This window comes from Budorcas taxicolor, chromosome 14 (genome assembly GCF_023091745.1).
Source record: "Budorcas taxicolor isolate Tak-1 chromosome 14, Takin1.1, whole genome shotgun sequence".
In the NCBI taxonomy this organism is placed as follows: Eukaryota; Metazoa; Chordata; class Mammalia; order Artiodactyla; family Bovidae; genus Budorcas; species Budorcas taxicolor.
The window spans coordinates 75,220,994-75,238,188 of record NC_068923.1 but is presented as its reverse complement, the minus strand read 5'-3'; the positions used below and the strand labels follow the sequence as shown (position 1 = coordinate 75,238,188).

The following is a 17,195-nucleotide window of genomic DNA, read 5'->3' as shown; positions in this document are numbered from 1 at the left end:
CTAAATGTACCTTGTAGATTTTGTCGCTGGAAGATCTCTTACAAATGTTTCATAATAATCTCACAAACATTTGAAATGTGTTTTGTCAACAGAGGTCCATCTAGTCAAGGCTATGGTTTTTCTGGTGGTCATGTATGGATGTGAGAGTTGAACTATAAAGAAAGCTGAGCGCAGAAGAATTGATGCTTTTGAACTGTGGTGTTGGAGAAGACTCTTGAGAGTCCCTTGGACTGCAAGGAGATCCAACCAGTCCATCCTAAAGGAGATTAGTCCTGGGTGTTCATTGGAAGGACTGATGTTGAAGCTGAAACTCCAATACTTTGGCTACCTGATGCGAAGAGCTCACTCATTGGAAACGACTCTGATGCTGGGAGGGATTGGGGGCAGGAGGAGAAGGGGACGACAGAGGATGAGATGGTTGGATGGCATCACCGATTCAATGGACATGAGTTTGGATGGACTCCGGGAATTGGTGATGGACACGGAGGCCTGGTGTGCTGTGGTTCATGGGGTCGCAGAGTCTGACACGACTGAGCGACTGAACTGAACTGAATTGTCTTTTGCTCTTTATTTATTTATTCTAAAAAGCCCTAATCTCTTTGACTATTCCAAAAAAGACTAAAGTTTCATCTCTTCAATCATGTGTTCTTTTCCAAAATCCTTTTCCCATTACTTTATGTTTTAAATGTTTACTGAACACCAACTACATGACAGGCACTGTGCTAAATGTTGGGGATACAATGGAGCAGAGAGGAAACATTTGCATGCATCTTTTAAAATATGCAAGCTAAAAGTCAGGTCCTATTCTATAATGTTAAGAGTTCACTCAGGTTAAACTGACATCTTCCTGGTTTTTGTGTATTATACTCCTGACACTATATTTTAATATTACAATATGCTCACTCTTCAATATTAAACTTATCTACATTATTTTCCATTCCTAAAAGGTAAATTTTTTTGCCCAGCTTTATTCACTTGAATAAATTCTCAATTTCACAATCTGAAGATTGATTGCAAACTATTGGTAACAGAACTGCCTGCTGCTGCTGCTAAGTCGCTTCAGTCGTGTCCGACTCTGTGCGACCCCATAGACGGCAGCCCATCAGGCACCCCCGTCCCTGGGATTCTCCAGGCAAGAACACTGGAGAGGGTTGCCATTTCCTTCTCCAATGCATGAAACTGAAAAGTGAAAGTGAAGTTTCTCAGCCGTGTCTGACTCTTAGTGACCCCATGGACTGCAGACTACGAGGCTCCTCCATCCATGGGATTTTCCAGGCAAGAGTACTGGAATGGGGTGCCATTGCCTTCTCCGACAGAACTGCCTAAATAGCTTTAAAAAAAAAAACAAAAACACCAGAACTTTGTCTTCTGAATCAAGTCTTGAGCGATCAGTCATATTTAAGAAAAAAGGTAAATCACTGGTAAAACAATGAAATCTAAACATAATTAAAGTGTAACTTACATAATTTGTTTAAATGAATAATATATGGAACTAAAAATGTGTTTGACTTCCCAATTAATGATGTATTTGAATCTTGCTATCAGCTGTCTGTAAAAAATGTACATGCATGCGTGTGTGCTAGGTCACTCAGTCATGTCTGCCTCTTTGCAACCCCGTGGACTGTAGCCCACCAGACTCCTCTGTCCGTGGGATTTTCCAGGCAAGAATACTGGAGTGGGTTGTCATTTTCTCCTCCAAGGGATCTTCCCAACCCAGGAATCAAATCCACATTTTCTGCATTGACAGTTGGATTCTTTACCACTGAGCCACCTGGGAAGCATAAAATATGTACCAACCTGTATATTTTAATTTTTCAAAAGTAGTATTTTTAAGTCATAGTCAACACATAGTACACTTCTTAAAAGATCCAAGAAATTTCTTGATGAAATGTAATTCCACAAGTATCACAAGTACCTTTTTAACATGATGAATGAAAAAACCACCTGTGTAACCTATTTGTTCTCTTAATGACATTTAACAAAAAGCTTTCTAAAAATCACAGTTAGGGACCGTCAGGTGTGCCTACCACTATGGCTCGATATGAAAATACTGGGTTTTTGGTTTGTTTGGGGGTTTTTTTGCTCTACATGCTAACTACAATATAACAAAGATGTTAATAATGTTAACAAATATAAAGTAACAAAAATGGGTGGGTGGATAAAATTAGTGTAACAGAAGCTTCAAAAATTGGTGCCTTCTGATATCTAGTATAAATCTCCTCCATTCTGTATATACTAGTAGCTTGCATTTACTTGGTTCTCATTACATGCCCACTAACATTCTACACACCTAATGAATCCGCACAACCACCCAATGAACAAGGTACTATTAGCCCAGTTTACTGACGAGGATACAGAGCGGCTTCCCAGAGCAACTTCCCCAGTGGACAGCTAGTACGTGGTAGACCCAGGATTTGTACCTCAGCTGGCTCCAGCACCTGCACTCTTAACAGTATATATAAAGAATCAACTTCTCAACAACAAAAAAAGGTAAATAAACAGATCCATAGATACCAATAGATGGATAAATCCAAATATATCTACACAATAGTTATATCTATATGCAGTATACAGGAGAATACGCACACCCAGAGAACAGAGTGATATACAGGTATCATCCATCACATTCAAATATGAAGACAATGATTATTTGCAGACTATGGAGCAACTGCTTGCATGACCAACTGTCCTTACCAAACCAGAGAGCATTTTCTAATTTGCTGTGTTCAATTCATTTCCTAGGGGAAATTGCCACAGTAAGAGAAAACATTCCACAGCTGTCCTGTCTGCTCAGGCAGTTATGCCAGGTTTGATGTGGCTGAGGGCAGAGCCAGACAGGGAGGAGCATGGTGAATTCCGGCCAGCAGTTCAGAAGTTGAGTACATTGCCTGGGCAAATTCCTTGTGTGGCAGCTCTTTCAGCACCATCAGCTATAGCTGCAAATTTATTTATTTATTTGCTTATTCCATGGACTGGAAGTAAAAACTAGTCTTGTTTGGTCACAGCAAACCAAAAGTCTGTTCAAAAATGGAAAATGGGACTTGCCTGGTGGTGGAGTGCATGAGAAGCTGCCTGCCAGTGCAGGGGACAAGGGTCCGATCCCAGGTCTGGGAAGAGCCCACATGGTGCGGGGCAGCTAAGCCAGGGCAGCACAGCTACTAAGCCCACGTGCTGTAAATCCCGACGCCCAGGCACCTAGAGCTTGTGCTCCGCAACAAGAGAAGCCGCCACAACGAGCAGCATGCACGCCGCGGCAAAGAGTAGCCCCCGCTCACCTCAACTAGAGAAAGCTCGCGTGCAGCCACAAAGATTCAGCTCAACCAAGAATTAAAAATGCCAAAAAAAAAAAAAAAAAACCAGGACAATGTTCGAAACATATTAGAGGTAAAAATCTGGCAGACTGAGATGACATTTTTGCAGAAGAAAACATGTTTATAGGTAGAAGTCTACACCCAAAACACTGGAGAACGCTGTATTCAGTCTCAGGAATTTCAAACATTATCATATACAACTGATCTTATCCAGGGTACTTTACAATGTACGTTCAAAAATGTTAATATCCTGTAATAGAAAATGTGAACACTACCCTAGAGAACATGTTTGCTGATGCCGGCGATGCTACTTACCTCTTCTGCTGTCCAGAAGGACGCCTGTGCTTGCTTATACATTTTCCAAATGTCAGGGTACTGGATTGGGAAGATGACAAACCGACGAGAACTCTTTCTTAGGAGCGGCTCTTCATCTGACTCTGCTCCATTTTCATTGGGATCTGAAGATAACCTCTTTGAAAAATAAAGTACAAACACCCGTTTTATGTAGAGATTCCCCTTTATTCACATCTAACACACGTCGGGGAGAGTTAGGGAGACAGCACAGTTTGGGAGCTAGTCTCCCCAGCTTGAATTCTTACTGTGACCTGGTAGCTGGTCAATGGTGTTTGCTTAAGTGAGTGGCTCTAGGAAGTTCCTTAACTTCTCTGAGTCTCAGTTTCCTCATCAGTAAAATAACACTTACCTTAGAGATTAATTTTGATGATAAAAAGGCTTTAAATAGAGCCTGGTGCACAATAATCACTCAAAATACTATTGCCGTTATTGTTACTCTGAGGATAAGTATAAAAAACTAGACCCATAAATGTCACGGGGGGCAAATTTCTAAAGTTGTGGACAAAATGTCCCTTCAGTGCCTCTCACCAAGACAGAATGCTGGCATGACTGCTGCTGCTGCTGCTGCTGAGTCGCTTCAGTCGTGTCCAACCCCGTGCGAGCCCAGAGACGGCAGCCCACCAGGCTCCGCCGTCCCTGGGATTCTCCAGGCAAGAACACTGGAGTGGGTTGCCATTTCCTTCTCCAATGCATGAAACTGAAAAGTGAAAGTGAAGTCGCTCAGTCGTGTCCGACTGTTTGCCACCCCATGGACTGCAGCCTACTAGGCTCCTCCGTCCATGGGATTTTCCAGGCAAGAGTACTGCACTAGGTTGCCATTGCCTTCTCCGGCTGGCATGAACAGGCTACTATTATAAGCTGCTTTTTAATTTTAAAGTTTTCTTGTCTAATCTTAACTGAAATATTATCATACTCATCTGAAAACTCTTTACCAACAACTTAGCAGTCTTTGTCTGAACCTTCCCATGTACCAATTGGTTTTTGCTGTTTACATGTTAACATTTCTGTATGGCATATGGTCTCACTGGGACTGTCTCAAAGCTTTGTGGGATAAAGAAACACATACCTAAATGCATACTGCTTGGAAAGAGGATGGCACTCTAAAAGGGGAAAAATGCCATATACATACATACATACATACATACATATATGTATATATATTAATCGCAAGAATGGAGACCAGTTTTTTACATATTGTGGTATTTCGAGAGTACTGTGTCAAGTAAACATTAGTTTCCCTGGTGGCTCAGCAGTAAAAAATCCACCTGCAATGCAGGAGCTGCAGGAGGCAGGTTCAGCCCCTGGGTCAGGAAGATCCCCTGGAGGAGGGCATGGCCATGCACTCCAGTATTCTTGCCTGGAGAATCCCATGGACAGAGTACCCTATGGGCTACAGTCCATAGGGTCGCAAACAGTCGGACACAACTGAAGCAACTTAGCACCCGTGCACAAGTAAGTGAATAGACTGTTAATCTCTGTTTATCCTGTGCTCTGATTATTGGATACCTTTAGATTTTAAAAAATTTAACATAAGACCACAATATATCAGTGAAATAATTTAAAACCATTCAAATCAAGCCTCCTCTGAGTACCCTCACAAAGCCCTCCCCTCAGCACACCAAAGGCCTTGATTATACGCCTAAGATAGCATATAGCTCACTGCAATTTAATTATCTGTCTACAGTTTTCTCTAGACTCTACTTCTTAACAGTAAAAAACAGATTTATACTTGTGGAATCCTTAGAGCTTAGCATACAGTTTGGCATTTACTCAATATTCATTCCACAAATATTTAGGTAAATTTCTAAAACGGAAGTGGTCAAGTTTTTTGTTTATTTATGCCACCATTGAGGACTTTGCTCAAAACCGTAACTTGTACTCAACTTCTGGAATCAAGATTACCAGAAGTATCAATAATCTCAGGTAATGATGACACCCCCCTTACGGCAGAAAGTGAAGAAGAACTAAAGAGCCGCTTGATGAAAGTGAAAGAGGAGAGTGAAAATGTTGGCTTAAAGCTCAACCTTCATAAAACTAAGATCATGGCATCTGGTCCCATCACTTCATGACAAATAGATGGGGAAACAGTGGCTGACTTTACTTTTTAGGGCTCCAAAATCACTGCAAATGGTGATTGCGGCCATGAAATTAAAAGACGCTTACTCCTTGGAAGGAAAGTTATGACCAACCTAGACAACATGTTAAAAAGCAGAGACATTACTTTGCCAACAAGGGTCTGTCTTATCAAGACCATGGTTTTTCCATATGGATGTGAGAGTTGAACTATAAAGAAAGCTGAGCACTGAAAAATTGATGCTTTTGAACTGTGGTGTTGGAGAAGACTCTTGAGAGTCCCTTGGACTGCAAGGAGATCCAACAAGTCCATCCTAAAGGAGATCAGTCCTGAGTGTTCATTGGAAGGACTGATGTTGAGGCTAAAACTCCAATACTTTGGCCACCTGATACGAAGAGCTGACTCATTTGAAAAGACCCTGATGCTGGGAAAGATTGAGGGCAGGAGGAGAAGGGGACGACAGAGGATGAGATGGTTGGATGGCATCACTGACTCAATGGACATGAGCTTGGGTAAACTCTGGGAGTTGGTGATGAACAGGGAGGCCTGGAGTGGTGCAGTCCATGGGGTCGCAAAGAGTCTGACACGACTGAGCGACTGAACTGAACTGAGGACTTTGCAATCTCAAAAAAGCTGTAAGATTCTGAGACACTGCAGTTCCAGGCTCCATAACAGGAGGACACATAAGAGCACATCCTCTAGGTCTGGCACTGAGGCTGCTTTTGAACTGACACCGCACAGATGCTTTATATACATTTACTCTGCTTCATCTGTACAACAAGTTAGTCAAATAGTTATAGTATTCCGATTTTACAGATGAGAAAACTAAATCTTGAAGTAGGTAAATAACATATCCAGGATTCCACAACTGGTAACTGGCAGACATAAGATTGGAACTGAGATAGGTCGGAATTCAAAGCCTTGCCTTAAACTACATCTCTGTATGTGTGGATGGCAGCTAGATTAGGGCCAGTGTGACGTGAAAGTGTTAGTCCTTCAGTTGTGTCCGACTCTTTGCAACCCCATGTTCTGTATGTATCCCGGTAGGCTCCTCTGTCCATGGAATTCTCCAGGCAAGAATACTGGAGTGGGTAGCCGTTCCCTTGTCCAGGGGGTCTTCCTGACCCAGGGATCGAGCTCAGGTCTCCTGCACTGCAGGCAGATTCTTAACCATTTAAAAACCTGAATTCAAAACAGTGAGATAAACTAAAGTTAAAAAGAGTGCATGCATGCTCACTCAGTGGTGTCCATCTCTTTGTGACCCCATGGACTGCTGCCCACCAGCCTCCTCCATCCATGGGATTTTCCAGGCAAGAATATTAGAGTGGGTTGCCATTTCTTCCTCCAGGGGATCTTCCCCACCCAGGGACTGAACCTGTGTCTCCTGCATTTTCTGCACTGGCAGGTGGATTCTTTACCACTGAGCCACCCAGGAAGCCCCTAAAAAGAGTACACACTACAATTAACCCTTGTGCAACACAGGTTTGAAACACATAGGTCCACTTATCTGTGGATTTTTTTCCAATAACAATACTATTCCATCTGCAGTTGATTGAATCAGTGGATGCAGAACAGTGGATACAGAATGCCAACTGAAAAGTTATATCAGGATTTTCAACTGCCAAAAGTCAGTGCCCCAACCCCCCTGTTATTCAAGGACCAATTGTACTGTCTCCTGCTAAACAAATGGTACTGATGTAACTAAAGCAGTCAATCTTAAAGGAAATCCACCCTGAATATTCATTGGAAGGACCGATGCTGAAGTGCCAATACTTTGGCCACCTGATGCGAAGAGCCGACTCATTGGAAAAGACTGTGATGCTGGCAAAGATAGAGGGAAGGAAGAGAAGGGGGTGACAGAGGACGAGATGGTTGGATGGCATCATCGACTCAATGGACATGGGTTTGAGCAAACTCCTGGAGCTGGTGAAGGACACAGAAGCCTGGCGTGCTGCAGTCCATGGGGTCACAAAGAGTTGGACACAACTGAGCAACTGAACAATAACAACAGCTGATGTAACTAGTGAACTGACAGGAGGACGTCATCAAATATGACTTTAGGAAAAAGTAAAAATAAAAATGAGTTCATTAGAAATAGAGTTGGGAGAACCAAAGTGATTTGAAGCTGGTGAAAACCGGCCAAACTGAGAAGGCTTAAAGCAGTGGTTTTTAACTGGTACAAATAGCGTAAAACTCAAAATAGAGGAAAACGTTCTCAGAATGCATTCGCCTTCCCCTTCACCAGATTAAAGTCACCATGTATAACGAGATCATGAAGTATGTTGTTGAGGAGGATGTGTTTCCCAGGTGAATGATAAGACAGCAAAGATGAGATAAAAAATCAGCATTCTGGACACTGCTACCTCTACATCAGATCATGAAGTAAACCAAATGACCATATTTCACTCCACAGTGTACATTATAGTACAAAACTGCGTTCACTTACAGTAAGCACTTAATGTTATTATTCATGCTTTCAGGCAAGTCATTTAATCTGATCATCATCACCTGTAAATTAAAGACTAACATGTGTCCTACTTGTTTAAAAGGAATGTTATAAGGATCAGAGGAGCTAATATAAATAAAAGTACTTTGCATATTCTCAAGCATTACAAACTTTTTAAATTGCTATTGTGTTACTATTAACTGTTGCGATGTTTCTGGCCTTAGAAAGGTGGTTTTCTATAATTCATGAAGTAATTAGAAAATTACTGGAAAGGGTTAAAAAGTGAGCTATACAAATCCCAATTTAAAAGGTTGAGATCTGCAGTCAACGAATATTTCAAACTTATCTTGGCCCACATTGTTCTTCCTTGAGTTCTTGTAGACTGCACTTGCTTTCATCACCACTACGCAGCATTTTGAGATGGTTTTGCATTTCTCTTTTTGTTATGTGTTTTGTCCCGGGGGTACAGGTCTATACGCAGAGCGAGACTTCTTTACTTTCACTGTGATTGCTGTGTGCACCATACTGACAATTGGGAATGCCATCATAAGCAGCAACCCTTTGGCACCAAGCACCCTTGCTCTGAATGGAGTTTGAAAATGCTGATAATTGATCAACATCTGGATCTGCAAAAACTGCTGACGACAACTATCTTTAAATGATGTTCAAATGAAAGTCACATTTGAATACATATATTCGTCCTGTTCCATCATGGTAATATGTGGATTGTTAAGAAGCTGAATTAGGAGGCTATTGGGAAAGATCCTGCCTTGTGAAGAGAGAGGCTTTAACGAACACAGATCTTTGAACTGGGCTAGAGATGATAATACTGCTTATTTTCCTGATGATAAAAATCCACACACATTTTAAAATACTGTCAAGAGGATCATATATCCCCAAATTCTAGGCTCTCCAGGGCACTCTCTGTGGATGTGGGCTAAGAACTCATATTTTAGGAGTAAAGAACAATATGAGAAGTCATGATGGCATGGGCCATTTTTAAGAACTGGAAAACTTTCTAAATGTGGGGGACAATGGAAGAAAATAAAACCAGAAGAAGGCAGAAAACACTTCACAATTTTTCCAAGTGTGCTCTGAAGAACCGTGTGGTCTCTCTAATGTCAGAAAGTGCTCAGCACCTGGAGAATAACTGAATAAATCAGACAAAAACTCTTGCTTCTCACATTACATGTTTAACAAGAATTTCATCTGAATAAACACCCCCACCAACCCAAGTCATTAACAACAGTAAGAAGTTAACAAACACGAAAGCTTTTAAAAATCAATTTGATCAATAAAGAAGATAAGGGGTTCAGTTTCAAGACATCAAGAAGGAAGCTGAAAATATAACACTATGGTAGGGAGAGCACGCTCTCCACTCCTCTCTCAGGGCGTGAAGATCCTATTAGTAGTTGCCAAGAGGATGGATGTGATTATTCAGGGAGAAGATACAAAGCAGCAGCACAGCTGAGAGCACAGACCAGGGATTGCAGGTATTTCTCCTGACAGAGACGGAGCAGGTGGAGGAAGAGGCAGCTGGGATTAAAAGCGACAGAAACGGCCATAAAGCAAAGGCAGAGGCGACCTGACTCGGCTAAAGCAAAGGATCAAGATGAGATGAAGAGGAATTCCCTAAAGTATCCACTTTATGGGTATCAATGGGACTAAGGCATTAGGAATTTTCTGGGTCAAAGATTTTCAAACATCTGGGGGAGCTAGGAGGCTCAGACTTCAACTTTTCCCACTTGCCCCCAGCCCCAGGTGCTGGCATTCATTGTGGTGCACAGTTTAAAATCATTCCTATGGAGAGTCATGGAAAGTTTCTGAGTAGGAATTAATATGAACATGGGTACCATGAGAAAGAGAAATTGAATATCCATGTGTAGGCTGAATTAGAAAAGAGAAAATCCTAGGTTTTGGTAGCAACGATAGTGTCCATTTCAGAGGTGGAAGTGACAGCCTGAATTAAGATGTAGTGGTTAACATGAAAAAGCGGCTTTGCCAGGGCGAAGAGCTGGGCAGTTTGGTGCAGGAATTAAGACCCTTTGGGGAGTATTTATCTGAGGGAAGTGGCATGGAGGCATAGGTTTATTGATGGATTAATTTGGCAGTGGTAAACAGGATTGGACAGCTGGTAAGACTGAAAGTAGACAACTAATTTGTTGTAACTGCTGTTTGCAAATGCTCAAGTGAGGAAAACATGAAACAGTTTCTCATAAGCATTCCTTGGTAACTTTCCACTGTCTTTTTCAGAATGGTGCTTCCTGATTCTGGACACCTGGTCCCAAGAAGTGCCAGGACATGCGAGGGCAGCCATCTGGGTTAAGACTCCCCAGCTAGCATTCACCCTGCACTGATCTAGACTGGCATTCTACATAGTCCCTTCCTCCCATCCACCTCCAATTACACTACTTTCATTTGCTGGCCTTCACCTCTCTCTTTCTCCTCGGGTGAAGTAGAATGTTTGGATGCTGTCAGAGTTATACACTATTCGTAGGTGTTTTCATTTTCATTTTCCTATTCCCACCAAATCTGACAAAACAGGTATACTACTGGTCCAGGAGTGAGAACTTGGTTTTAAACTTGAGTTGTATGGTCCTGGGCATATCATTTTGAAAACAGGGACTATCAGTTAGATTAATGATAGTTAATTTGGGGACACTATCAAAATTTTGGACCCCCTTTCTCTAGAAATTCACAGCTGCACGTATAAAACCTACAAACTTCCGGAGATTCATAAACCCCCTTCAAGCTCATCTATAAACTCTTCAAGACAGTGTTCTTAAAATATGTGTCCCATGACCCAGTGGTTAAGACTGTGCTTCCACTGCAGCGGACACATGTTTGACCCCTGATAGGAGTAGTTTCACATGCTGCTTGGCATACCCAAAACAAAACTGTGTACCAGGATCATCTGAAGTGCTTGTTAAAAATGCAGTCCCAAACCCATCCCAAGAGACTTTGATTCACTATATCTGGGGCGTAGACCCAGATATTTACATTTCTCACAACATTTTCCAGGTGATTCTGATGCAGGTGGCCCAAGCTGCACCAATATATCTATAGAAATAAAGTACTTAAGGCATCCTTGCATCTCAAGTTAAAAACTGTGAAACAGGTGCTCACTGAACTTCATTCTAGATCTAAAGTTCTGCCTCTGTCTTTATGGGTCTGTACCAAGATAGGGGTAACAAATAAAAATTAACTTCCAGGTCTTAAGTCTTAACTGTTGGAGCTACCACCACAAACAAAAATATCTGAATTGTCCCATTAGAGTAGGACAATGTTTGTTTCAAAAGAGGAAGAGAAAGTTTGAGGCCTATTTACAATTTGCTAGTTACTAAATGTTTACAGAGTCAAAATAAAGTAAAATCCCAAATCTGGAATCTACAACTTTCTGAAGAAATGTAAGAATCTCTGTGAATCTGAGAGCTGAATTTCTGTGAGCTGAAACTCTATTAAAATCAAAGATACCACACACAGCAATAGGTTTAGAAGTATTTACAAAATAACAGGCTAAGAAAATTATAGCACAACAATTTTAACTACCGTACAGCTCTATAGACTAATGAATCCCAGTGTGTTGACTGCTGTAACGTACCTCTACTAATATAGAAGGGCTTCCCTAGAGGCTCTGACGGTAAAGAATCTGCCCGCAATGTAGGAGACCCAGGTTCCATCCCTGGGTCAGGAAGATCCCTTGGAGAAGGGAATGGCTACCCACTCCAGTGTTCTTGTCTGGAGAATCCCATGGACAGAGGAGCCTGGTGGGCTACAGACAGTCCATAGGGTCGCAAAGAGGCAGAGACGACTGAGCGACTAACACTTTCACTAATATAGAAGCTAAGAAGATGAACACGGTTAAGGTAGGTTTTATTAAGCACCCACAACTTCCGTGGCACTTTGCATAAAGCACTTAATTCTTTGTGAAGGAAGTATCATTTCCACTGTAGAAATGAAGAAAGTGGTACCCCCCAAAGATTCACAGCCCGTTTAGCGGGGTCTCAGTAAAACTGGTCTCCTAACCTGATCGTTGCCATTGTTAGGATTTCCCGAAGCCTTTCTACTGATCAGCTAACCCCATCCACTTGTGTTAGTTTCTACACGCTTCCTTCCAGGTCCTATTAACCATCCCAGAGATGGAATGCATTTCTCCAGTAGAGCCACTAGTCCTCGGCCCTGGCCTCAACCTCCCCTGCCAGGGCTCCAGAACAGGCGAGGATGGAAGAGGGCGCGCCTTGCCCGAATGTGAAGTCTCAGAGCACTGCCCTCGGGTCGCCCCGGAACAGAGCAGTGGAGCAGAAACCCGGCTCCCTCCTCACCCCTCCGAGGGGATGGCCTTCACAGCGCTCGAAAAGACGAAACCAGGCTGCAGCGAGCGCTCGAGGCCAGGCCTACCCTGGGTCTCAGGAGGCAACGAGTAAAATCTACTACAGAGATCCTGCACCTTGCAGGTCCCCGCCGCAGCCCGCAACCAGAGGCCCAGCGTGACTGCGGGGCGGGAGAGGAAGCGACAGCGCTGTTTACCTCCTCTGGCTGGGGCCTGGCCGCTTCCGGCCTTTCCGGGTCTCCCATCGCGCAGACTCCGCCAGAGCTACCGGAGCAGAGGGAACCGAGCGCCTCGGGCCACTCCAACTGGGACAGAACCAGGTGGCCGGCGGGTGCTCTGAGTAGACCCCGCCCCCTGGCGCAGGGACCGCTCCTACTCCGGCCGGTCCCGCCCCGCTCCTCGGCGCACGCAGATCCCCGCTTTCTCGCCTGCCCATTGAGGACCGGGCCCGACTCGGGCCTGGCCCCGCCTCCCCACTCACACTGGGACGCGCCCACTCCGACTGCCCCGCCCCACTCCTCTGCGCCGGCCCCACCTCCCGCCGCAGCCGGAGTAAGAGTCTCGCCAACTTCGCCCAGCGCCACTGCGCGGGCACCGCCTTCCGCCTTCTCAGTGAAGGTCTCTCCTTGAGCCTGCCAAACCCCGCCCACTGCACCTCGGGCCCCGCCTCCTCCACTAGGTCCCGCCTCTCCAGCCGGCCCCGCCTCCCCTCCCGGTCCGCTGCCTTTGGCCCCTCCCGCGTCGCCGTCTTCTAGCCTCTCAGTGCGGGAGGTCCCCGGACCTCTTACGATCGAAACTGTCCAGCTAGTCCTCGCAGTGCGTCAGGAACACGGTATATGTCGAGCTAACTCGGCCTAAATTAAAAGACACTTGCTCCTCGGAAGAAAAGTTATGACCAACCTAGACAGCATATTAAAAAGCAGAGACATTACTCTGCCCGTCTAGTCAAAGCTATGGTTTTTCCAGTAGTCATATATGGATGTGAGAGTTGGACTATAAAGAAAGCTGAGAGCTGAAGAATTGATGCTTTTGAACTGTGGTGTTGGAGGAGACTCGAGAGTTCCTTGAACTGCAAGAAGATCAAACCAGTTCATCCTAAAGGAAATCAGTCCTGAATATTCATTGAAGGGACTTATGCTGATGCTGAAACTCCAATACTTTCCCCACCTGATTTGAAGAACTGACTCATTGGGAAAGATCCTGATGCTGGGAAACATTGAAGGCAGGAGAAGATGGGGACCACAGAGGATGAGAGGGTTGGATGGCATCACCGACTCGATGGACATGAGATTGAGCAAGCTCCGGGAGTTGATGAAGGACGGGGAAGCCTGGCGTGCTGCAGTCCATGGGGTCGCAAAAAGTTGGACACGATTGACCGAGTTCACGGCCTGTCCTGAGAGGCTGCGGGATGGCGGTCGGACCGCACACTGGAGAAGCTAAAGAGGAGAGAAAGAGCTCTTCGAGTGTGGAGCGGTGGCAGAGGGAAGCCACGCTCTGGGTGGGAAAAGGGGACGTCCCCGTGACTCCGCGAGAGAGGAGAAAAGGCTGCTCAGCTTTTCTCTGAAGCTCCCGAGAAGCAGAGGTCGGGGGAAAGTGTGCGGGACGAGGCGGGGGGCGTGCGGAGGAGGGAGAGAATAACGGAGGCCCTGGTGGACCTGGATCACCAAACTAAGCCTGTAGTGATACTCGCGAGGCGCCGCGCGCGCTGTGAGCCGGGCCGCAGGGTCCCGGGACGCCGCTGCGCCCTGCACAGCGACGCCCCCTCCCTCGGCCGGCCCACCAGGAGCTCGGGCTTCGGGTGAAAGACTGAGGTTACCCAGCCCGAAGTAGAAGGCGCCCGGGATCCCCGCAAAACGCTCTTTTCCAGGCGCAGAGTCGAGGAGCGGACAGAGGGACAGATGCTGGGGTGCCCATGGGCCTGTTTCTCAGGGGAACTGTCTACAGGTAACTGCCCACAGAAAGAAAAAATCGTGGGGTCCAAAAACCAGCACTGAGGCGAAAGAGATTTGCTTAAGTCGTTTGAAGCTGAAATGTTGAGGTAACCCTTGTCAGGCCTTGACAACAGGCCCCTGCTTCGTGATTAGCTGAGGGAAATGTGGGTCAGGCAGGGTAGATAACTGAACTTTGAAAATCATGAAGGTTTATTCTCAATCCTGCCCTAGAGTGGGGGATGAGCAATATCCATTCTTACTTAGACAACTACTAGGGGCCGCATGCTGAGTAAGAAAATTCCCACAGGTTAACTTTAAATAATAAAGAAGTTCTGTGAGGAAACTGAGTCTTAAAGAAGCTAGAAATTTTATCACAGGCATGTGGAAAATAAGAGCAAAGATTCTACCATTTAAGTCATCAGACAATATGTCTCCTGTTTATCAAGCATTTTATGTGTATTGAACGTGCAAAAGTAAATGAGTCTAGTGAAAAAGAATGTGGATTCTAGAGCCCTGTCATCTGGGTATGAATTCTCGCTCCCTTATTTATTAGCTGTGCTGCCTTGGACAAGTTACTTAGCCTCTCTGAGACTCAGTATCCTCAGTTCCTTCTGCATAAGACTGTTGCATGGATTTACTAATATATTACATGTAAAGAACCTACTGGGGCAGAAAATTACAATGGTAGCTTTCAAGTACACTACTCATCAGACTATCCTAGAGGTCACAGAACAGAAAGGCTCAACTGAGTCGCTTGAATCACATGGTTTGTTAAATTAATTGAAAACATACATTAAGGGGAACGAGATGGAGTAGCTAACCTATGTAAGATGGGATTCAGAAGGGAAGGAAGTGGAAGGATCATTCAAGTTAATCATTCATACTCATGTATCTTGTCTTTGTTGCATCCGCCTTCCCAGCTGGTGGAATAATTACAAAGGCCAGAGTTAAGGATGGGCATGAGGGTCTCCACAGTAGAGCCAACATACCCTTGCTCTTTTGGAGGGATGCAGAAGCTAGTAGGCCTGGTGGTATTTTCAGTTGTCAGTTTTCTGGATCCAGCCAGCCTGGAGTCTAGTGCTGTTATCAGCATGCGGTTAACTTCCTCCACCTGGTTGGGATTTTAATGTCTGCAGAATAGCTACAGGGTTTGGGGCTTCCCAGGTGCACTAGTGGTAAAGAGCCTGCCTGCCAGTGCAGAAGAAATAAGAGACATGTTTTCGATCCCTGGGTTAGGGAAGATCCTCTGGAGCAGGGCATGGCAACCCACTCTTACCTGGAGGATCTCATGGAAAAAGCAGCCTGGCAGGTTACAGTCTATGGGGTCGCAAAGAGTCAGACACTAGTGAAGCAACTTAACACATGGCTCAGGATATTAACTACAGCCTTTGAGAACAATTAAAGGTCCTCAACTTTGTTTAATAGCCAAATTATTGTTTTGTCTTGTTTGCCTGCTTTGTTTCTGCATTTTCTTGCTTCTCTTATTAAATCTGCTCTTTGAAATGCAGGGAAGGCCTAGGAGACTAAAGTTTTTCTACCAACAAGAGTCAAGGGTCACAGGAGTTCTGTCCTTTAGAAGGCCCTGCAGGGTCCTGCTTGGTTTCAGAAGAATTGCTGGATCATATGGTAGATCTGTTTTTAAGTTTTTGAGGAATCTCCGTACTGTTTTCCATAGTAGTTGTATCAATTTACAATCTCACCAACAGCACACAAGGGTTCTCTTTTCTCCACATCCTTGCCAACATTCGTTATCTCCTGTCTTTTTTGGTGGGCTTCCCTGGTGGCTCAGACAGTAAAGAGCTGCTTGCAATTCAGGAGACCCACGTTTGGTCCCTGGGTTGGAAAGATCCCCTGGAGAAGGGAATGGCTACCCACACCAGTATTCTTGCCTGGAGAACCCCATGGACAGAGGAGCCTGACAAGTTACAGTACATGGAGTTGCAAATATTTGAACATGACTGAGCTTTTTGATGCTATTTTAACAGGTGTGAGTTGATATCTCTGTGGCTTTGCCTTGCATTTCCCTAAGGATTAGTGATGTTGAGCATCTTTTCATGTACCTTTGGCCACTTCTATATCTTCTTTGGAAAATTGTTTATTCAGGTCCTTTGCCCAACTAAAAATTGGTCTGTTGGCTTTTTTGCTGCTATTTGAGTTTACTTACTTTGGGTAATAACCCTTTATTAGATATATGGCTTGCAGATATTTTCACATTCTATGGCTTATCATTTTGTTGATCACTTCTTTGGCTATGCAGAAACTTTTTAGTTTGATGTAGTCCCACTTTTTTTTTTATTTGCTTGTGCTTTAGGTGTCATATCTGAAAAATCATTGCCAAGATCCATATCGAGGAGCTTTTTTCCTATGATTTTTTTCTAGGAGTTTGATGGTTTCAGATCTCACATGTAAGTATTTATTAACCCATTTTGAGTTAATTTTTGTGAGTGGTGTAATATTCTAGTTTCATTCTTTTACATGTGAATATCCAATCTTCCCAGCACCATTTATTGAAGAGACTTTTTCTCCCTTCAGTATTCTTTCCTCCCTTGTCAGATATTAGTTGACTGTATATGCATGGGTTTATTTCTGGAGTTTTAATTATGTTCCATTGGAATGACTGACTTTTAACAGAGAGAATACATGGCTTTTAAGTCTAGTACATAAAGAACAATATGAACAGCTTTTGCCTGTTTTTTTCTACCTTTTGGAAAGTTTGCCTTAGAACTTAGGTACCATTCTACAGGAATCC

General features: G+C 44.1%; 1 protein-coding gene across 1 annotated transcript in view; it reads right to left on the bottom strand.

Moving 5' to 3' along the window:
• Positions 1 to 12,769, bottom strand: part of RRM2B (ribonucleotide reductase regulatory TP53 inducible subunit M2B) — a 30,538-nt gene extending 17,769 nt beyond the window's left edge. Inside the window, exons 1-2 of the mRNA XM_052651826.1 lie at positions 12,713 to 12,769; positions 3,627 to 3,782 (exon numbers count right to left, since the gene is read on the bottom strand). Of these exons, the coding sequence (XP_052507786.1) occupies positions 3,627 to 3,782; positions 12,713 to 12,760 (204 nt within the window). The 5' untranslated portion in view covers positions 12,761 to 12,769. The remainder of the gene's footprint in view (positions 1 to 3,626; positions 3,783 to 12,712) is intronic.
• Between the last annotated feature and the right edge of the window lie 4,426 nt (positions 12,770 to 17,195).